Genomic DNA, 24,695 nt, shown 5'->3' with positions numbered 1-24,695 from the left:
AGAAAGAAACAGAACTAAGCTCTAAGGATTCACTTCTGTTTTATTTTTATTTTAAATCTATTATTGTGATTTATCATTAGGAGTTCACTGACATCTGTGAGAAGTGAGTCAATGTACCAAACTACAAAATGATGCACTTACACATAACAATGTGTAAAGTATGTTAAACCATTTTACTACTGTATGCAAATAAAATGTTGCCATTGATGCTACTAGAGAGGAAAAATCAGCTTTCAAAATTAGCAGAAAGTAAAAGTTGATTAATACAGCTTGCAACACCACAGGCAACACATACTAAAGCTGTTAACTATAGGAAAATTGAAGAAACTCAAATGCTTTAAAAAATTATTGAAGACGCAAAATCTGCAAGTAACAAAGAAATACCTGAGAAGCATTTGGATGCTCTCAGAAAGTTCTGGTGAGTAGATCGAGTTTGTACTAGTTACCTTCTAGTGTTTGAAGAAAATAAAAACACTTCCAAGTATACTGTTGTGCATACATCGTAAACCCTCAAAAATAATGCAGAGGGTATTATTTCAATAGAAGCATGGTTATCTGAAATCAAATATGGTAAAAAGAAATTTAAGGAATGCAAATTTCATGTGTGTGCTATCAAAACATCTCTCCTCAGTCCAATAAACATTGTTGAGATACATCTAATCTAGAAGCCTAAGCAGAACTTCCTAGTTTTTTAAGCCACAATCACCTCAGCATCATAACCATACTATACACAAAATATCTGTGCTTGTTCAAGAGAAAGACTGTGATTTTTTTTCTGAACTACTCCATTAGGAAGGTGTTTATTAGTTGATCATATAAGTTCTCTTGTAACCCAGTTTAGCAGATGTCAGTATTTATTGGACTATGATACCTTGCTCTCTATCATCAAAAAGAATACCACTATAAAAATATTTAATTTCTCTGTTGTCTATAAACCCAAGCCCCTTTTAAAAAGACCTATAAATACTTGATGCTTTGGACTCACAGTGGCTTAGTTTAAAGGTAATGTTTGACTGAACAGTATACCCAGGAAACATAAGAATACAGGAATGAGAACAGTAGAAAAATATTTTCTACATAAAATAAATATACAGGGTGAACAACATCCACAGGAAGCAGTGATTAATCATTTCTGGTTAGAATAATAATACATGTGTTAGCTGAATGTTAGAATGTACAGTGGATAACAATACAGTTATTGTATTTATTTAAAAAAATCTTAGCTGAATGTTCAGCTCCCATAAATGAAAGCAAGAAGGTATAATTTTGTGCAAGAACTGAAAGATATATTTGAAATTAACTTGGAAAGCTGGAATTTTACTTCTGGTAATAGAATGTAAAACATACATTGTTATGAATGCCCTAAAGAAAAGACAAGCATACCTGTATCAATTTCTCTAGACTAAGCTATAAAGATAATTCAGCTTCTGAGCCACGAGCTTCTGCGCATGAAGAGCTAAATAAAAACAGGCTAAATAAAAACTGACTTCAGGAATTATATCTCTGATACATTTCCCTTAAATGGTCTGACAAGGAATGCTTATGGGAAAGAGATTTCATAATAAATTGTACTTTAAAGTGGCAAGTGTTTAGTGCCAGACTTAAAACTTTGCAAATATATTTGGCATAATATTTGGGTTGGATATTACTTTATTTCTTCCTAACAATCTTTGTCTGATGTCCATGCACTGTTAGTCACGTCTGTGCTTGATCCAGCACTGATGTATAATATAAGCATTTAAATATCATGGTTTTTCCTACCCTGGAAGACATCTAGCAGCAGGATGACAGAGGCAAGCCAGGCCTTCCCTTGCAAGTCTGAGCCTTACAACAGGTCCAGCTGAAGGACAGGATGTTAGCTATTATCTTCCAGCCAAGACTAGTCATTAACTGTGCTTTTCTTCAGTTCAAAGGTGATTTAAGTCTCTTGATAAGTAGTTGTTGTCATCAAACCACTGTCTCAGCTGGAAGATAGGACTGTTAGCATCTGTGATCTGTAGTTACTCTGTTTTTTCTTACTGGAACAAAGAAAGAGTACTCCCACAGCTCCTGCTGATCACAGCCAAGACTAAGCAACTAAGAGCATTACCTTCCATCTGAAATTTATGTCTGATAAATCCCAGACCCTTGAATTCAAGCCCAGAACAAACTCTGAACATGAACATACAAAAGCACTTTGGGATATTCAAGTCACACAAATAGAAAAGGTGCATGACCCTCAAATTAAGAAAAGGAAGGAAGAAAAATGGTCTGTAGCATACATGCAGTCTACAGCCTTTGCCAAAAAGGACTAGAAGTGTTTATCCAATTAGATGTGTCTGATAGAGGTGGTAGAATTGGTGTAACTACACAGAAAAAGTATATTGACTGAATTTACCGCTGATTTAAAGGACAAAAGAAATTAATAAAGCTGGAGAAAGAGCAATGTTACCCTAATCGTGCAAATTGTAATATTCAGTCCTTTAGTTATCTCTTAATAAATCCTGCTAGAATTCTTCAATACACTAGGATAACTATGATAAAAAATACAGAGACATATATCAAACATTGAAATTAGATACTAAGCATGTTCTGTAAATGTGGAAGAAATCTTACTTCAAAAATACAAGTTCACTTTTTAAATTGTGCACTGAAAGTTTTAAGTCAAGCCATTTTTACATTTAGCATTTCTTTTTTCCCCCAAAACCCTAGCTTCTGAGGGCTACAAAACACAAGTGTATCTCAGTTTCCATTAAAATTAATCAAGCAAAATATACAGACATTTTTATTTCAAGAATGTGGAATAAAGCTTGACATTGCACAACCAAAGACTACCCTAAAATGAAAAAGTAAGGCTACAAAGAGAGAAGAATAGACCAAAGCTCATGATTGCTGCATGCTAGAGAGTGGCCATAATGAAGTAAATAGGCTAGGCTGTGGAATAATTTAATAAATTTGTTAAATCTTTTTCTACAATGACTATTATAATCAGCAGATTCCAATGAGACAAAAATGTTCCGGCACCATCACACTTGGCTTTCAAAATCACTGTTTCTATTAGAAAATTTTGCAGTTTTCTGGTTTAGGTAAGTATGAATAAGTAAGTTATAGTGGCTCATGAGTTTCCATTTTTCAGTGAAAATTTCCTGTATTTTGTTAGATAAACATCTCCATTCTGAAAATTTCTATATCCTATTCAGTATTGCTAGTATGTTTGATGGTATGCAGACCTGAGACCACATACATTTTTCACAGTGCAACTGTCGAAGTCTGGCTAGCTCCTTGATCTCTGCATTTTATTTATTTAGGATGCTGGGATTTTGGAAAGACAGTAAAATACTTTACTGAGATCTGGGTACCCTGAACTAAGGGATGAACAAAGATCCTCAGAACTACTTTGTATGAATAGTACACCAGTAGGACTATGCGAACAATGCTTCTATTTCTAGGGGACCTAACTGGACATCACAAGATTTCAAGAGTGTAAAAAGATCAGCCTGGTTTTTGTCTTAAAAGACAGGAAGGTAAGTAATGCAAGTTCCTGAGCAAATAGGTAAAGCTTCACCTAGGAAGGTGTATTGGGACAGCTGCTTTTAAGGATTTAATAACAAAGCCATTGTTATTATTAAGATATAACAACATGGTGGTCTTTTCTGCAGTCAGTCAGATGCCTCCACTTCTATCTTCTTCCTACTCTCCTCTGTCTTATTGCTAGCCTCAACTAAGATAATGCATAACCAACTTTTCTACTACAGCACAGTGTTTTTCATGTAACAGCTACCTATTAGGCATAATTATCCAGTGCCTTGTAGTTCCCATCCTTCATCAGTATCTTTACAGATTCTCGCAGCAAAGCTTAAGATTGGTATGAACTGACTATGAATGGGAGCATGCTTGTGCACGCACATGTGTGTATGCATGTGCAAAACATGGGTTAAAGGAAAGGTATGCACTAACTGCTACATGATGCCATATGTGTGATTTCATTCAAATGTAATCAGGGAACAAACTGCTGTAAAGATAATGTTAACAAAATGGCGCCAAACATACGTAGGTAAGGAAAATAAAGGAACTACACAAGACATACGGTGGAGTTAAACAAAATAATTAAGCAAATAATAAAGAAAAGTAGTATCCCCTCCTAAGAATTATATAATGCATGTTCAAAATCACTTTGTCATTGTGAATCAAGTAGAAGACGAGAAGTGATAATGATTAGACAACTGGCATAATTTCTCCAGAAACAATTTCATAGAAACAATTCTAGTTCAGCCATTGTGGCATATGTGTTCATGCATACATGTGATTTTGAGTGTGAGTGAAGGAAATCTGTAAGTAAATGAGATTGAGTGGCTAAAATAAACTTGCTTGGAGATTTTGTAAATATCTGTCACCTTTTCATACCATATAATCCTGCAATGATTTTTGTAACAAGAACTTCCTATGTGATCATAACTGGAGATAATCTCATGCTTCCGTATTATGCCCAGCACAAGGAAGTTAAGACCATATATTTTACCACGAATATGTATTTAGTGCTGTAACTACTTCTGGAAGTGAAAGTAAAATAATTCCATATTAAAGTGATACCTGTGTCTGAAGTAAAGGTTGAAGTTGTGTTTTCCATATCCCAGTTGTGTCCAAGGCCACAAAATATGCTTAGTACACTATACCAAACTGTTCATTCAATTGATTTTGGGGAGGTAATAGTTCTAAAGATGTCTTGCGTGATATGCTACTGTTCTACATATGAGCTTTGTGAAATTACACATCTTAGATATTTCACTTTAGGGTAGTATGGGAGGCTAGCGATATCAGTCAAATAAAAATTAATTTCAAAGAAAAGTACTGATATCCATTTTTTTCCTAAAATTTTCTGTTCAAGATAGTTTTTCATATGCATATTCACACATTCTTTCACTACCAGCATAGCCCTTTGTGGTCACTGTGCCACTGCTTTCAAACACTTCTGAGCTTTCACGGGATCCTCAGGAAGAACAGATGCCGAGGGAAAATACTTCAATCAACTTAGAGGCACACCATTATGGTCACATTAAGTCTTCGCAGGGAGAGGAAATAAACACCAAACTGAACTTATTCATAAGCTCCAATGACATAGTAATGAAAACAAACAGCAAAATTTGAAATTCAAGCTCTTACTGCTTTTCTTCAGCTTGTGGGATAAGAACTCAATCAAGACAGTTAAACAGAGTCTGTCCGTATCATATCTCACTTTATTATTACTACTTTTTGCAAATTTATGACAATTTCTAGGTAAATATTTTTCCATGTTGACTGATACCTAACACCAGTGATGTCAACCTGTTATCTAGCAAACTTTTATTTTTCACAGCAGAGAAGCTGAACAAAAGCTGCATTAGAATTTCAACTTTTCCACGTAAGTGAAAGTAAGGCTTTATGAACTGGAAATATTAGTAAGTAGTCATGTTCATTTCACACTTTACCTCTGTTTCTGCTGCATGGGCTGTTGTCTCATAGCCATATATTGCATGTCCTCTTGTAGTCGATTAAGAGGAGAGTCTGGCTTGACACGAATCCCGTAGTAATGATATTTGGAGTTCCCCCTTTATGAAAAAGCAAGAATTAAAAGAACAGTAACACTAGTTTTATGCATCTACATTACATTTACTTTACAATTTACATTGACTGGAAAATAATAACCCACAAGTCAGGCCTGACTCTCCTGTCTTACCTGTTTTACATGGGTGTCATTTTACCACCTTTGGGAAATTAATTCACTCTCTTAAACAAATATTATCCAGCATTTTAACTTGCAATCCACTTGAGTAAGAAAAATAAAATCCAAATAAATACAACTTATCTAGTTATGGAGAAACACAATTCTTAGTAATTTCCAAACAACAAGCTACATTTTATTTGTACTGATAAAAATCTGCAGTATATTTATCAAAATGTAAACACATATACAGTCAAAACCAGGAGAAGTAAAAGTATAGTGGCATCTGGAAAAGCATAAAACTTTAACATTAAGAGACAGAACTGACAGAAAACCACTGTAATATTTAAATACAGGTTTTATTTATTTTTTAACTAGCAGACAAGTTTCTTACTAATATTATTACTTGTATTTTCTATTATAGTTCAGGATTTCATTGACACAGACCTAGTTCCAAGTCTTCTGGTCCGTAATCCCATGAAGATTGACCGTATGAGTTTTCCAAAGGAGGCAGCATTGACTGGATCCAACTTGTGCTCCTGACAATGTCGTAAGTAATGGTTGTAAAGGGTACTTCTTGGAAGGCTCACTCCTTCTGCAGTTTCATAGTTGTCTAAAAGCCATTGAAGCTATATTACATATAAAACAGACAAAAAAATCATTATTACTTATTTAAAAACATCTTAGCCATACAGCATTAACTTAGGGCAGTTTTGAAACCACTCTTCAGGTCTATTAAACAATTCCTTCTACAGAGATTGCTTAAATGCTAGCTATACTATAGCACTTTAGGATATACAGAATTACCAGGAAATAGCAGAACTCATTGCACTTGTGACCTCAGATAAGTGTCCACTTCTTAAAATATTTTTGATTCAGTACCACACACCAATACTTGATAAAGGTACCTACGCTTTGGAGACAAACTGTTAGTACTGCAAATAAATAAAGTAATCATGAATGTAATTCACATAAATTGCAGAAAACAAACTCCTTGGACTAACAATAGTTAGTTAATGTATTTGTAAACCTGGAATATTATACTGTGTTTCTTTGCCTGATGTTAAAAAATATTACGACACTTAACTGAATAGCATATTTTTTACTCTCAGATAAATATAAGAAAAAAGCTACTGCATGTATGTCAAAGAGCAACCTAGATAATGTTGAAAAATCTGGTACATCTATAAAGCATTAGGGGTACAATCCTATTCAGTTGTAGCCTGTTTGCCTTTGACTTCCAGGAGGAACAGAATGAGATTCTTGGAAAAATATTAATCTTTTCATGTAATTGTAGTAGGTAATTCTAGACACATGCAAGAAAAGACTTGTTATGTAATATCATTGGACTTTCTAAGTAGTGCACACTCATGAAACACCTGTAGCTGTTGCTAATGTCTAAAAAAGTAAAAAGAACAATTTAATACTCCTAGAGTTAACATTATAGGAGAATGACAGATCAAAAATAATACAGGTTGACGACGCATTTAAATTCCGCTGTTTTAGTTTTTTGATATGCTAATATTTTCCTTATTTTTCCCCAGTGCTTGCCATGGTTTCAGTTCCCTGAAATTTTCCTTTAGGTATCGCTTAAATGATTCACAAATTTAATTTTCTGTTTGAATTTTATTTCTCTGTTTTCCTAAGTATTTATACCAAAGTAGTACAGTGTGAATATTCAAGCTTGCTAGGATCAGAGATCTTACCAAAACTCTGGATTTAATTTGATTATCCAGTGAAAATGCAAACTGAGGATGTTGTGTCTTCAAGACTTGCTACAAACTTACTCTGATGAGCTAGATATTCACACAAATGTGTAATATTTTTCAATTTAGTCCAGCAAAGCAGTAACTAGTATGACCAAAATACAAATTATTAAGCGACAATAAAAGATATGCATGGTCTATGTGTTATTTATTCCTTTGCAGAATTATTCTGTTAGAGCAGTGCACAAATTCTGTTCCATCAATGTTCAGGGTAACTTATCATGCAAAGAACATGAATATTTCGGTGTACAATAGACATGAAATGTTTCAGTCTTGATTTTTTCTTTATCACAAAAGTGTTAGGTACTAAAGTCCAGATGACAACAGATATATTGAATTTTTAGCTGGTTTTGTCACAGTGAGAAATTCACTAATAAAAATGCAAAAAACATTACTACAAAATTTAGTCTAGAACATTCAAACACCATTTTCATATTTGCTTTTTATTGAAAACATGCCCATAACTTTTCCATGTTTCTTAAACATAAGCTCTAGAAAAATATACAGAAGTCAGATATAAATGCTTCCAAGACATAAAATTTTTAGTTCAGTTTGCAGGTAATTTTTGCATTTTAAATAGACAAAATGAAAAAGTACAGTTCATCATCTTTATATCAGTTATCGTATCATTATTTTTAAATTACTAACATTCACAAGTACTTCCAAATTGAGCATCTATCATTTCAAAACAAAGCTGAAGAAAAAGTATAATTGTAAACATTAACTTTTATCTGAATGCATTAAAGTTATTTCACTAATGACCTGACATAAGCCTGTCTGGTCTTAGAAACAAAGGTAATTATATCTGTTGCATTTTACCTATATTTAAAATCTATTATTACATCTATATTTATATTATATACATTTATATAACATCTGTCATATATTATTAAATCTATAATATAGTCAGAAGAGATACAGAATGTGAAGCATTTCAGTTTTCCCCCAAAGGAAAAACTTTGTCAATCCCAAAAGACTGACAAACAAAAAATAATTATTTTCCAATTAATTTCTATATGTAGCATTAAAGTTATTCTCCTCCAGATGGCTTCTAATCTATTATGCATCACCTTAAGTACACTTCTTTAATGATATGAATATCTAACAGATGTTATTTCAACTATAACTTGCATTATTCAACACCAAAAAAACAAATTGGAAGATAAGTGCAATATAGGAATTTTTGCTCCTGGGTGGAGTTACTTAGTAGCGAGGGCTTGAAGTCATTACTTGCTAGATTATAGCCTGGAAGAAAAAGTGCAGTTAATATATGAATTTAAAAGAAAAATTATCTTCAAACATTATAAAACTATTGCAAACAACTTTAAAAAAAAAAATTTTTCTACCAACATGAAATATAATTCTAAAACTGAGCTGTTCAGGTTTGAACCCTGGCTTTTTAATTCATAGTACTGACCATACTGTATGGGTAAGATGGGTAAAGGCATGAAATATTTACACAGTTGGACCTGTTAAATTGACTGTGACTCCAGTTAAGCTGCAATGTTTATAAAACATTCAACCATCAATTAATTAAGTCAATCTCATGCAGAAATAAATCAAGAAAAAAAATGAAACAGAGGAGAAATGACAAACTCCTTAAAATGAGCACATATGAATTTAGGAAAAAAAAAAAAAATCCTAGAAAATCTCACAGAGGTATCATAGGGCAAAAATTCCAATCCCAAAACTAGTATTTTCCCACAAATTAATATATAATCTGCAAAGTGAAAGCTAAGTAAACACACAATTTAGAATTCTATTTTAAAACTTATTAAACCCAATTATTTTAATAAATACCAAACCAAACCATTAGAAGTCAAAATCAAGAACGGCTTACAGAGACAAAGATTAAACCTATACTTAAAATTCCTCCATAGTGTCTTACTTGAGTTTAAGACAATAAACATTGCCTTAAAAATAGGCAAAATGTCCAGTGAGTTTGATCTACATTGTTAACTTCTTCCAAAACGACCAGGGCTAGGAAAGAACGTTTGCCACAAAAATATGTACAGGGATCTTTTTTGTTTGTTTCCACAGAGGCAAAGATACATCTCTATCAGAATAATTTTGAAAAAGCCTTCACAGCCAAGAAAGAAATATCATGGTAAAACTTAACAGTTGGATGCAAATCTCATTATTAGGAACACATTGTGAACAGTGCATAGCACCAGGAATGAGTGGAACACAGTTTACTTGGGCACAGCTGTTTATCTTGGAATTCTTGGTTTTATACCCAGGTTCTGGACTTCATGATAGGATTAAACACAAACTGATCAACAGTTCAAGTGTTCCAAGTCTTAACATAAATTTCTGACACTTTGCCAGAAAAAGGTATGGTCCCTTTAAAAATTACATTTAAATATTAATTTTGTTATTATCTGTCTAATATTATCTACTATTATTTAAAACAAAATTTTGATACTGTCTTATCTTTAAAACAATTATTTTGTAAACATCCAAGGTGGAATCTAGAAGTCCTTCTGTATAACATTTTGTATAACTTTCTGTAATACGATTTTCCTCTTTCAATTTTGGCATTTTCTAAAGAAAAAAAAAAGTTTAAAATTTCCACAAAACAATTCTAGTTTTGACTTTGACATAACCAGACCCATACAGAAAAAATCCCAAACCCAAACCTGCTAAAACATACATTTTTAATTTGATTTCTGAGGGACAGACCCTACCACCATATTCTTACATTAAGACCACAAACCAAATTTAAGTTTAATCTGTAAAACAATAAAGGAATTTGAATTTATTTAATTAGGAAAGTTGAGAAGGAAGAAAGAGGTAAGATGAATACAAACTAATCAACATGGCAAAAATACAAAATACAAAACCACAAATACCAACAGAAAAAAAAACCAAAACAACCCACATTTCAAGAAAGACTAGATTATTATTTATATAACAAGTTTAAAATTAACTTTGGGCCTTTTTCCTTTATTTTAAAGTTACATATAATGGATTTATCACTATATTTAGAGATCATGTTTCTACCCAAATATCTTTTAGGTTTGTATATGGAAAGTTCTTAACTATAAGATTTGCAGAGTAAGAAGAAAGCAAAAGGCAGCTGAATAAGACATTTTTGTGTACTTCAGATTAAGATAATTCTTTCATTTTTTTCCCAGGTCACCATAAGGATCTTTAGGATTCTTAAGTAAGTCATTTCATAATAAACTCTCTATTCAGAATAAATGAAGAAACACCTAAAAATAATCTGCATGCTGTTTGTTCCTTCCCTTCCTCTTCACATGCCCTGAAATTAATATAGGGTACACAGATTTGCTTTGTAGATGATTTTATTTAAAATGTCAAAAGTCAGCTAATTTAGAATTATTTGAACTCTCTCATGCCATTTACATTATAATCTGCAAAACAGTCAAATGTGTTAACTTGTCTTAACACAGGTGTAGAGCATAGGAAACAGGAAACACTCTGCAATATACCATAAAGACATTTCATCTGACAAAATAAAGCCATGGGTGATGTAGTAGAAGATTACAAGCAACTAAGATGAGAAGATTAAGAGCAAAAAGTAGTAATAAAATAAAACAAACATTTAGAGGCAGGCTAAGCATGCAGAACAAGCAAGAGAGGGTGTATGTGAAGAAGAGACAACTTACATGGCTGTTGAGAAGAGAGCTTCTGTGAGTGGACAGACCATCAGACTTTTGCAGTGTCTCAATCGCCATTTCAATCTGATAATAGATGTCATTAAAAAAAGGACTCAAGACAAGATAGTAAAAAAAGCCTGATCAGAGAAGTTTTGACAGATTGCTTATAGATCAATAGAAATGCCTGCTTATTCCTGGCTAGGGCATATTTTCTACTAAAAGGCCTCATTCCAGGGTCCCACTGAACACAAACCTCCCCAATGAGGTCAGAAAGGCATTTTGCTTTCATATATACTGCAGGATCACAGCCTCAAAGTCCATTTTACCCTCCAACCTGCTCAGGAAGTTAAATGAGTAGATTTACTGGTGAGCTGCATCGAAACAAAAAAAACCCCAATTGAACAAAAATATCATTAATAAAATAACAAAATAAATAAATCCCTAAACAGAATTTTAAGAAAGGCCTCCATATGTTTTCCTCCAACTGTATCAGGAAGAGAAATGCACAGCTTGCAATAACAGTTGAATTAGAAACAAAACTTCAGCTCTTTAAAATCACAGAATCAAATACCAAACCCAAATAATTCAATAGGTTTTCCACCATTAGCTTCACTGGGACAGGACATCACCCTTACTGCTGCCAGCACCCTTTGAATACCCCCAGCTGTCAAAGTAAATGGAAAGTCAGCAGTTATACAGACTGCAGGATCCAGCCTTTGGAAAAGCAGATTTTTTGCCAGTAGTTTTGCCATTTAAAAGGAAAAGAAAACACAGCACTACTAAAATACAAAGTAGTAGTTCTTCAAATGCAAATGTACAAAAACTCTCACATCATTCCCATTCTTTTCTTTTTTAATATCAATGGATATTTTGATCAGGTTGATAACAACAGCATTAAAGAAAAAAAATTAGAACCTAACTGTACTTTAACTGGAGAGCTAGAAGAGCAAAAACAACAATGAAAATGACAGAGACAACGGGATGCACAGTAAGAATAGGCATGCAATTAATTAGCTACATTAAATGCCCCAAATTAAAGCAATGGAAGCCACCACTTATGTTAAAAACACTTATGATTCTCCATGTAGACATTTTTTAATGCGCCCTCCCTATCCTACCTCAAATATCACAGTACTATCCATAATTTTGGTGGCATAATTTATCAGTATTCGATGAATTCACTCTCTGTATAGCAGAAAATGAAAAATATTACAGTTGATACTTGAATTTACCGTACATATAAAATTAGCTTCTCCCTTTTTTACAGGGCAATTGACAAGTATTTTATTATAATAACTGTGAGGAATCACTTGTTTCTCTCTTACAACTGTTTAATATTAGGTATACAAGCTTTTTTATAAAAAGTACATTACTAAAAATACACAATTGCTATGTAAGGAAACATACTCTTACATGGCAATAATGTATTTTTTTAATATGTTGATTAGTTCTTGCTTCAGTGGAAAATACTATCAGGTCAAAGTATTCAATCACACAGGAAATGTCAGATTTTAAATGTATGTTCACATGATAAAAACTACAAGGTTAAAACATCACCATGGTAAGCTCAACTTACTATATAACATAGCCATAGCATTCCCCTTCTTAACATAATGCTACAATCAAACAATGAAGACTGTAAACACATTTAAATCCTAATTCTGAATCTTAGGTTACTTGTTCCACAATGCTTAGTCCACAGCAGTACTATAGCACTGAAGTTACACCTCCTGCTGCTCATTTCCCGCTACTGCACTACTCTCAATTTGTTGCTGCAACTTGTGGCCTTGTTCAGAAAACCAACCTGCAAAAAAGTAGTAGTAATTGCACTTAAAAAGAAAAGTGGTGTTGCAGATGACACTCATTCCTTGCAGCCACATTGGTTTAACGCCTTTTGGTGCTATGCAATGAGCCAAATAAAGAAACCATTTCTTTTTTGTCATTTGGGGGGTTTTGTTGCTGGAGTTTCTTTTAGAAGTAGATTTCACCAGTATGACCATTGAAGACAATGAATCCGTGTTCACTTTTACTGCACAGCATAAGCCAAGCAGTGTTTGTCACCACTAAAACATGTTAATTACTTCATCCAGCTCAGAAAGACATGTGATCTATATTTAAGATGAGTCTTCATCATATTCTACTAGGGCAAGCTTCTCAAGAGAAATTGTTCTCACAACTAATTATTTTGCTCATTGTTTCTAGTCTAAAATTTGATAAAATGAACTTTCAGCTTTATCTGACAGATACATATCTCTTTAATGACAGAAACCTTCCTACGTAGACTATACAATCACTTCTTAACTATTTTTGAGCATAAAACATATTTGATCTGAAAACAAATTTTCTAGACATTAAATAATTCATCTTGCCCTTTCTGAACATTTCCAGCTACTTCTTGTTTTCCTCTATTGGATTGGTGTTCCTCAGGGCTCAATTCTAGGGCCAGTTCTGTTCAATATATTTATCAATGACCTGGATGCAGGAGTTGAATGCACCATTAGCGAGTTTGCTGATGATACCAAACTGGCAGGTGCTGTTGACTGTCTCAAGGGACAGGAGGCCTTGCAGAGGGATCTGGATAGACTGGAACACTGGGCAATCATCGGTGGCATCAAATTTAACAAGACCAAATGCTGGATTCTGCACCTGGAACAGGCCAATGCCAGGCACAAGTACAAACTGGGAGCGGAGTGGCTGGAGAGCAGCCCTGTGGAAAGGATCTGGGGGTGCTGGTTGGCAACAGGCTCAACACGAGTCAGCAGTGTGCCCTGGCAGCCAAGAGGGGAAACCCCATCCTGGGGTGCATCAAACACAGTACAACCAGCTGGTCAAAAGAGGTTGATTGCCCCGCTCTGTTCAGCATTGGTGCGGCCTCACCTTGAGTACTGTGCGCAGTTCAGGGTCCCACAACTTAAGAAGGATGTGAAGGTCCTTGAATGCATCCAGAGGAGGGCAACAAAGCTGGTGAAGGGGCTGGAAGGCATGTCCTGTGAGGAGCGGCTAAGGACTCTGGGTTTGTCTAGTTTGGAGAAAAGGAGGCTGAGGGGCGACCTCATTGCTCTCTACAGCTTCCTGAGGAGGGGAAGTGGAAAGGGAGGTGCTGATCTCTTCTCCCTGGGATCCCATGATAGGATGCCTGGGAATGGTTCAAAGCTGCACCAGGGGAGGTTTAGATCAGACATTGGGAAGCATTTCTTTACCGAGAGGTAGGTCAAACACTGGAACAGCTTCCTAGAGAGGTGGTTGATGCCCCAAGCTTGTCAGTGTTTAAGAGGCATTTGGACAATGCCCTTAATAACATGCTTTAACTTCTGGTCAGTGCAGAATTGGTCAGGCAGTTGGACTAGATGACCACTGTAGGCCCCTTTCAAATGAAATATTCTGGTTTATTCTATTCTCTTATTCCAAGCTTTGGGTTTTCAAGATGACCTATGTGACACAGAGTACTGTGTGTATAGGGAGTAACAGCTACCCGAGTTAAAAGTTGTTTATGTGAAGGATGTGTTCCTTCAAGCTTTTAAGTTCTAAGTTTTGGCCAGAGACTTTTATTTAGGTTCTAGAAAAACTGAACATAATTTCACCTCTATTCAAAACAGCATTTAAGCACATACACAGATTAATTACATAGGTAATGCAGTGGGGTTTATTATGATATTTTGTGGAAGGAATATGAAAATAATTTTAACATTTAAAATTATATTCCACACAAATACAAAAGGAAGACTGATACCTTTGCCTTTGTAGCAATAAGCAGTGAGAGATTCCAGGCACAACTAACTACATATATATCTGATACGCTAAATGACAACAAGAATTACACATTCATTTATTTGAATATGTGATCAGTCACACATTTCTCCTATTCTTCTCTTAACAAGACTAAAACCATTATTTATTAAGACATTCTGACTGATAACTGAAATGTACACTATCGCTCCCACTGCAACTCCAACTAAACCATGTTAAATGTTACACTACTGGTAGGAATGATGATTGGTTTGTATAGTAACATAAACATGGGCGGACACTAAATTAGAGCATGATAGCTATGAAAACTATGACTGTAGACTTCTCCTTCAATTTAATTTGTTTGCCAACTAAAATACTGCCTTATTGTCTGACACAGTTGCTAATGATTAAAGGTATTTCCCCAGGGTTAAAAAATTCAACCGTTTGATCCCAGTATATGCATCTGGAATCCTACAATGTTCAGTCTTTATGTGATCTACTGATTTGGAAGTTAATAACTGTTCTTGCTAGTTTATGTCTCAGTGTTCATTAACATGTTACCAGATAAACAAATTACACATAATAGTCTCAGATGTGTATAGCACAGACATAGCAAACACCTATCCCAAACCCACTTTGAAAAAAACTGCCTTCCTCTTGGGAAGAAGAAAGAGATAGTACTTTTTTCATGACTGAACTAATCAAGTAATGATTCAACCTATTAACACAAAGTATTTATAGTAAGTTGTTCTGAAGAGGTCAGGACATACAGAAAACAATCTTCAGAAGTTTCTGCACTGAGGTTTTGTGATTAATCTGGATATCCTACAATTTATTTTCTTTATCTGTTTGCGTCTGCAAACCACCCTTCACCAGCCACAAACCAGGCAACTTCAGGTGGTATCTTAAAATGCCAAATGATTGTTGCATCATGTTCAAAAAAGACAGCTCCTGCCTCTATCTCCACAGGCACCTCCCATTCAACAATGCCTTTTATTCACTTCTAAAGGTTTGCCCTTTTAGGCTTTAAAGGAAGTGACATTCTAAAGGAGCCTTCATCACATGCTCCATTATGAAGGAATTACTAATTCATCGCATCTGTACAAGAAAGATTAATTTGGTACAGCTAGCCAAGTCCTGGGTACTTGTGACAACTGTGCTACCTACATAAGGTATACACACATCATGAACTAACCTGAAGCTACAGGATAAACGGACTCAGGGCTTTTGAAAATGTGATGCTTCCACTCTTTTAGGATGCCACAAACATGCATTATTTACAGTGGCTTTCAATTCTCTTTTCAGGACAGAATATTCACGTACATTGTACGGTTTTCTAAAACTTATGCCAGAAGGTTGTGTTAGGCAGACAAGCTTGCCCAGGAAAAAGAAACTTGAAAATGAAATAGTATTGACCACCCTCAGAGAACTCAGGTCTAGCCTTTACAGCTGGAGGAATTAAAAGATTTGCATTCCTCACAACAGACAAAGCTGTAGCAGCACCTGTAAATAGGTTCTATGAAATTTTGCTCAAGAGAATGAAACAGTACTATGAAGACAGATACTTTTTAAAGTCCATTGGAAAGAAAGAAATGTAAAGATGCAGAAGAGAAGAGCACAAAAAGATGTAAAATAAGCATGGTATTTTACATATGCGGACCTTAAACCAATGCTGATAAACCTGAAAAACTTAGAAAAAAACTTTTTTCCCTAAAACTTATTAATTTGTAAATATAACATCCAGGTTTAATATACATAACAGATACTGGTCAAAATACCTGCTGCAAATGCATACCTCCAGTAGTCTGCATGTATATAAGGCGTGCATACTGACTAATGAATATAGTGTGTTCTCTAGTGATTACAAAAGAATATATGTAGTCAACATAGGGGGGAAAAGCACACCTAACAGCTGTAGGCTGGAAAAATAAAAAATGTTTGGAGTTTAGGTCAGATTACTTTCTCCTTCCCAAATTTTCAAATGACACATTGCTGCCCATGTTTATCTTTCTTGCTGGAAGTTCTCAAACATAGGTCAAACTGACCAATTCACTATCTCTTCCCTGGATCATCCAGTTATTTGTATACCTCATCTCTATTATATACCTCTTCAAACAGATTCTAAGCCTTTTTTCTTTGTGGTTGTTTTCCCCATATTTGGTACAAACACTTCAAGGAAAACAAAACAAAACAAAAGCCTTTGTCAAACTGATTATAAGGACTTCCAGAACATACGCATGCCACCTAACACTGAAAAACACATGGAAACACATCAGAGTTACACCAGAAAATCAGAATTGAGAAACTAAAAGGAAAGTTTAGTTCAGATTATTATTAAAACTAAATTTGAAAACATTTATGGCAAGACGGCCTTAGAGAGAGGTAGAGTGGCCATTTTAGAACAAAAGTGTATTTAATCAGAAACATAAAAATCCAGTCCTTTAGAAAGGTGATGCCTCCATGCCACTGATAATCAGACTGTTACGACAACATTAGTGGCAAGTCATCTTGCATCCAGCTTATGCATTTTTCAAATAAAAGGAATTAACACAAATTCTTCTCATGGATTCAAAGATACCTATTTTTAATACCCTATGACAAAAAAAAGTTGTGTTTCTTACAAGATTTTTAAATCAGTAATTGGAATGTTACATTGGAATAAACTGAGTTTCCAACAACACTATATCTTGATTTCTGACACACAAATACCAGAGTAAATATTCAATTGCCAAAACTGGAAACAACCTATGAGGTGCAACAGGGCTTTTATGCAGAAAACGCGCCAAAAGCCAATAACTGAAAGCTGAAGCCAGACTGTATCAGAAGAGAAACAGGAGCACAGGCAGGTGAAGCCAGAATGAAGAGAGGGTAGCTGTGGCTGACCTTAGTAGGGTCATTCTCCCTTTTCCCCACATTCCTTGTCTTGTGAAAAGGGCACAGTCTCAAGTCAAGACATAACAGTGGAGCAGCAAGGCAGTCAAAGGGGCAGAGAAAGACATACATTATTTTTGGCCACATTGCTAGACTGAAACCTCTGGAAGAGAGAGGGAGAAGCCACGATGCTCCACAGCTCTGAAGGAGAAACCAAAGTACGAGAAAAAGTCTTGGAGACAGAGGTTTATAAAGGCACAAGATCAACAAATCCTCTAAACTTCCCACCTGTCCAGTTACCTCATACCACATAAATGTTTTTTTAGCAGTAGTAGTGATTGATCATTATTAAGACTTATTTAAAATAAGAAAAGAAGTATTATCTGCCTTCTTGTATCTGGAAATGGATGCCTTTTTTTCACAAAAGATATCACTGTGCTCAGCTGAAGAAGTCATAAGTAAATGCCTTGCCAGTATAAGAGGTCAGATCAAATGATCTAATCATCCTTTGTAGCATAAAACTCTTATGCATCTTTGCTTTGATCAGAAATGGTTTGTTTTATGCTAAGACAGATCCAGCTAAATAAAAATTACCAGAAAAGTTGGGGAATGGAGGAGGAAAAGGTTCCTCTACCAAGAAAGAGATTAATAAATAAAATCTCATCTCCAACTATTTTCCAAATGATAATCCCTCCACCTTTAATGGACCTCTTAAACATTTGTTACTTTTTGTTCTTAAAATAATTATAATACTTGCACTAAAATTATATTATCAGGATGTGGTATTTACACTGGGCATTATTACTTCTTGTTGTCATTCTTCTCCCTCCATTAATTACGACACATTTTGCGTAAGTAACATCCCTTCTTTAAAGTTAAGAGCAAATTTTGCACACTGTGGTACTACCAGAAATAGTAATTTGTCATGATACATTATATCCGTATTAATTTTGCTTTTATTTTCATGCACATTTAGATTTGCACTGAAATAGGATAAATTTCTGCAACAGCATGAGTGGAGACCTCCTGTGGTTGGTGATAACTGACGAATGACAACTGAAATTGCAGATCAGTCATAAAGCTTGTTAGAAAACAAGACTAATAGATGGGAGCCTCTCACTGGCTGACAAGCATAAAACCACATTTATTACTAGAAACTATACGAATTTTTTAACCTTGTGATATTATGAAATATGGTGATTAGATCATCCTGTTTTATCACAAGAACAGTCCTCAGACATTTACATATGAAAAGAAAATTAGAAGGTGATTCAGATTTCATTATTAACGTGGCAATCCAATTTTCTAGTTAGTTTCTTAAATATAGGTGCCCCTTCTTTAGTGATTGCTGCCAATAAACCAAACAGACGACTCCTTCATACAGGCTTCAACATGCAAATTAATTTCAAATAGACATCTAGCTAGGGTAAATCACTTCCTGTTCAATGCAATCACAACTTATTCTTGACTAATCCATATATATTCACATGAAAATTCTAATTTTGGAAAGGTATTTATCTCCCTAATATTTTACATAGAAGGGCTTATAATCTGAATGCCTTTCTGTTTTGGTGAAAAAATCCTTTTAGTAGGTAGAGAAGTATTCTAACAGGCCAGCAAAGGATATAATGCGAAGAAGCAATGAAATCAATGGAAATGAAATGAGTAAAAATGCTAACAAATGTTCTTCATACATACTAACATAAATCATTACTGTATACATGTTGAAATAGTTTTGATAGTGCACAATTCTTAATATTTTGGCTATAAAAACACTGCCATTGCCTGCTATAAGCTTAAGCAGGACAGCTTTCTTGTATGAATGTTTGACAGAAATTAAAATGAATGAAATGTTACAAACAAAATATTAGCTCTTTATTAAACCTGAAGTAGAATTCAGAATTATATTGAACCATAAATAAAATAAAGCCAAGAGAGACTTAAAGTAAAAAGTCTCTGAGTCTGTTTTACTGAATTCTATATAAACCTATAATATATAAATATTATACCTATATAAATATTATATTATTATTACTACCTATAATTAGGTAAATAAATATTATTATATTATTATATTATAATTATTATATTATTATATTATTAGCTATATAAATATTATATCTATATAAATAACATACCTGGTGAAACATACATTAGATTTTTAAGGTTCACTTATCTAAGACACAGTTAACAAAATGGACTTATACATTTGACTTTTAACCTGAAACTTTTGTTTGTTTGTTTCTTTTAACTTATGCTAGATGTATCAGAAATAGAAAACATCAATAATACAATTAATTTGCTTGTTACAGAAGGTAATGATTTGATCAGTGAGGGTGAATAACAACAAAACAAATGAAGTTATCAGTTGAAAAGAGTAAACAGAACTAGTACCTCTATGGCAAAAGTAAAGAGAGCTTGTGATGACCACATGTGTTAGTAAGTAAAGTCTTACTGATTTCTATATCCTTTGTCTCCATATGAAAATTCTCCAAACTAATACAAAATTTGGAAGTAGTATACTAGCAAACCAGCCTGGATACATGTTATTTTTATGACTCCAATAAATTCTCCATACAAGGATGAAAAAAGTTATGAAGGTAAAGATCAAATGAGGATCACAAGTGAAGCAAGCTCCACCTATCTAAGGTGCAATCCAAATAAAATATTACATTGCTCTATTCTGCATAGTTTAATTACACCCTCTAGTAAAATTAAAACAGACTTGGTGCTTTAAAATTACATTTTAACCTGAATATTTTGTGTTTCAATTGACTTTTGAATATTTCTGCTGAACCATACACAAGAGCCTAAAATTATAAAATCTAAATTCGTATATTCTAATGTGTCATACTTACAGAACTATACTATACAAAATAAATAGCACCTTAAAAAACAGAGGAAACTATTTTAGTGTTAAAAATGCAATTTAATAATTGTAATTTAATTAGCAGTACTTTTTTCTATTCTTAGAGGCAAGTTGATACAGCAGTATAGAAGTTACTTGGAGCAACTAAAAAAGGCTGTTCTACTGACACATGAAGCAAGAGAAGGATGTTGCTGAAGGTATGAACCTTAGATTTTGTTAAACTTTGGCAAATTTTACTCCTAATTTTGGCAAAAAAATCAAACCAGTTTTTAATTTGCAAAATACAACATGGAGTTTTGATATCATTCAAATAATTCTAGGGTACCCAACTTCGAAGTAAGTCTAATACTCTTCATTTGTGTTTACTGGATGTATTTAAGCCTCACTTGATTTCACATTCAGTTAAGCATTTCCACTTACTGAATTCTGTTGTCAGTGAATAAAACAAAACTTATAGCATGATATGCAAAACACAAAACCGCAGTTGTTCTTATTTGATTAAGGAGAAAACTAGCATGACCTCTAGAAGATGCAATATTCATATTCAGCTGTAGAACAATTTAAAACAACTAAGAAAACATAGGAACATCATTGCCATTTACGTATTTAAAGAAACATCACTTTTCAAATTTCATTCCACTTAAAACACCTACTCCTTACTTATGCCTGTAGGAAACTATTTGTTTTCCCTGTGTTTGGCAGTCATTAAGTCAGGCGAAAAAATCCATGAAATACCTTCCAAGTAAGTAAAATGAGAGAGTACTTTAAAAGAAAACAGAAAAGTCAAGTTAAAGTCTTGATTTTAATTAAATGAATCTGAAAGAGGAGTAAGAAACTCTGGTTTTCTATTGAAGCCATGTAAAATATAGGCAAATGTTAATATACACTCTTTTTTATTTTGTAACTCAAATATAAAATTCTCTGTTGCTAGCTGAAAGCTCCCACTATGTTACTGATATTTATACTATTTATGAATCATGAGTCTTTACAATTTTTTATTCTCAGAAAATAATACTACACAGTTTTTGGATGAAATAATAATTTTTTACATTGTACAAGAATTTTGTATTTATCCATACCAACCACCTTAAGAATCAAAATGAAGAGATCTTATCAGACCATCTAAATCATCCAATGCTATCATAAACATTCATCATAGTTCCAATTAGAAGAATATTAGATTTTTACTCATTACATTGGTTCCTAAAAATAAAGTCCCCTAATTTCATTGCCCTTTTGAGTACCGATGAATCTGTATTACTAATGATGCTTTATCTCCTTTACTATATTTTTCAACTCTTCCTACTCTACGTTTCACAATTCTCTTTCCCATTACTTCCAAATCCCTACATCCAGACCAGAATACCCAGAAGAATTAAGTAAAAGTATTCATTAGGGCTATGCAATAAAGCTAGACTAGGCATAAACCCATTTTCCTAATTGAAATAAGGGCTGATTGAGTAAGCTCTTAAAGGAAAGTTCTGTGTTTAAGTGTCCATAATATTATCTATCACAGTTGTAACAGAATGCATCTTCCCATAGCATCGTAAGACACCTTCACAATGAGCTGTTAAGCTGGAATGGACTTTGGAGACATACCATAGATAAGTAAAACCAAAGTGTCAAAAGGTAGTATCTCAGTATTCTGAACAATTGGAAATATTTTTAAATAAGCTACCAAACCTACACTAATATCAAGCAAACAAACCGAACAAATGCAGGGAAGTTACAGATACCTATGTGTAACTTACATTATTTAACATTTACATCTAACGTGGTTAACAACACTGTGTTTTTCTTATGTTCTGAGAAAAAAATAAAAAATGTTAAAGGCAGCTGTTTAAGTTCCCAACCTGAAAAATATTCAGCACAGACAAACTATTATGTGAGCATTCCCAAAGCATTCACTGATATTACTTGAATGCAAAAATTTAACCCATGAAATGTAAATATTTGCAAGCTGTCAGGGGAAGGGTCTGCCTTCATGTTTAAGTTTTCATGGTATTATTACTCCTATATCTTACTTTATGTATAAATGTATTACTTAATTTACAAAAAGTACTATATAGTACTTATTCTGACAACATAATACTGCTATACATTCTGTCACAAAACCCATGTCAGTCTGCAAGAACATCTGAGTGATAAGAAACTAGTCCCAAAGATTTTGCATCAGTCTGAAATACTTACTGTTGCTGGGGAGGCCCGTGTTGTATGAGTCACTGAATGACCAGAATTTTCCATTGAATTGCCAATCAGATAGGTCCCTCCTGAGCTGCTAATGAGTTGTCCTCCTGTGACACCCATCTGAATCCCTCCAGTGCCCACCATGCTATGAGACGAGACCACTGTTGTCACCTGTGCAGAACTTCCTTGAGTATCAAAATAATTTCCCCCAGTGTTTTGGCTGTACATCTGGGTTTCTGTGTAAGGATAAGTTGTTGATCGGCTTCAAGAAAAGAAAACAAAAAGAAAAGAAATTATTTGTATTGTTCATTTAGCTGAGGGAAATGTTGTAATTCTAGAAATGTATGTACAATAGTTATAACCAAATTGAAGTAGACTGGCAAACACCCCTGCCTCCTCAGAGAATAACATTTAATCAAGTCAAAGCACTAAATAACTAATTCAGTGACAATGTTAAACAAAGTATCCACCAAACCTTACAGAAAAATTTGTCAGTCTTACCTGAAGAGGAGGAGAGAAGGGAAGCAGGACAAAAATTGAGGAGACAGTCAGAAAGAGCTCATCCAATTATTAATATATTGCAAAGCAATTTATAAAGGTCCATCTGTTTTAACTTTTTTTAATCTGACAATAAAATTTTGGATTTTAGTCAGATGTTATATATTTTGCATACTGTGCATGTTGCAAAATTGCAAACAATTTGTACAAATATCAGCCAAAATAATCCAATGTTCAAGAATTCTATGTTATCCATCGCTTTTAAATTCATTAAAGCTGTTGGCTAAAGCTTGAAATTCTGAGTTCACTGGTATTTTGGGAAATGGAGTTATGTTTAGAGGGTGAATTCAAAATTGGATATGAATTCATGTTACGATAAAAAACTGGATTTAAGAAATAAAACCAAACCAGAACGATGATTTGTAAAAAGGTCACAAAGATGAAAGAAGTTAAAGGTATGCAACAGTAAAATTTTTAAAATCACTTTAAACTATGAAACATTCATGCCTCATTAACCAGTTTACGCTAACAAACTATTCAGCTACTGAAACCTTCTATCATGTTTCATGTTCTTAATCACTTATCTTGAATCATTACTCTTCATAGGTTATAATCTATTTATAGTTTTTGAATGTGTATTTGTTCCCATGTACTAAATTTGATCTTCAAATCAATGTATTTCAAAATTATTAAGTAAATAGCTTTCATCATTTCAAAGGCCAGATTCCTCATCTTGCAAAAGTCTATTTGCAAATTTTATCCTGTTTCGTGACTGTTAAGCTTTGTATCTTGGCAAGCATGGTAACAGAAAGGTCAAGAGGTAAAAATCAGTCAGTTTACCCAACCATTATTTTTCTTATTTGAGCATAAAAATCTGTAGTATTGCTTGTAATCAACAGGCAACACCATTTTGAAATTCAAAGTTCTCCATTAACTTGGAGTTGCATATGCTGAGATGCACTTAGTCCAAGTGAATAAATTTTAAAAGTATTATGAGTCAGAGAAAACAGAGAAGTGCCCAGTCTCTGCATAAGTCTCCATTTATTATAACCAAACAAAACACAAAATCATGCAACATCATGCAACTAAACGACTTCAACAAAAAAATTCTGACACTTTTGTCCAAAAACACAAGAGAATAAAGCAGCATCCACATTTTATGCAGTAAGCTGGTGATTAATACACCTATCCAGGAACTTGAAGTCAGGCTTTTTTTTCCCTCTACCTAGACAGGGATTAGTTTCTTATCAATACATAGAAAAGGCCACGGCAATTTACTGTTTGTTGTTATGTTTTTTTAATTATGAAAACTTACGCAAGATTAATTAATTAGTAAACAGTGGACTCAGAGATAATGATTCCTTCTTCAGCTTCAGACAATCATTACTTTTAAATAACTGAAGAACATACAGCACCTTATCAATAACCAAAGTCAGAAGTTTTGTTGTAGTAACTATGGCCACAACAGTTTCTCC

General features: G+C 33.9%; 1 protein-coding gene across 4 annotated transcripts in view; it reads right to left on the bottom strand.

The window, feature by feature from the left end:
- The window catches only part of RFX3 (regulatory factor X3), a 131,598-nt gene that overhangs the window by 24,335 nt on the left and 82,568 nt on the right, over window positions 1-24,695 (bottom strand). For 3 of the 4 annotated variants that reach the window (XM_052776041.1, XM_052776039.1, XM_052776042.1), the window contains 4 exons: window positions 22,726-22,984; window positions 11,076-11,150; window positions 6,125-6,306; window positions 5,445-5,564 (listed from right to left, as the gene is read on the bottom strand). In XM_052776041.1, the coding sequence (XP_052632001.1) occupies window positions 5,445-5,564; window positions 6,125-6,306; window positions 11,076-11,150; window positions 22,726-22,984 (636 nt within the window). The remainder of the gene's footprint in view (window positions 1-5,444; window positions 5,565-6,124; window positions 6,307-11,075; window positions 11,151-22,725; window positions 22,985-24,695) is intronic. The other variant, XM_052776040.1, reaches the window with a different exon arrangement.

The sequence above is a fragment of the Harpia harpyja genome, chromosome Z (genome assembly GCF_026419915.1).
Source record: "Harpia harpyja isolate bHarHar1 chromosome Z, bHarHar1 primary haplotype, whole genome shotgun sequence".
Taxonomy (NCBI): Eukaryota; Metazoa; Chordata; class Aves; order Accipitriformes; family Accipitridae; genus Harpia; species Harpia harpyja.
This window is presented reverse-complemented; position numbering and strand designations above follow the sequence as displayed.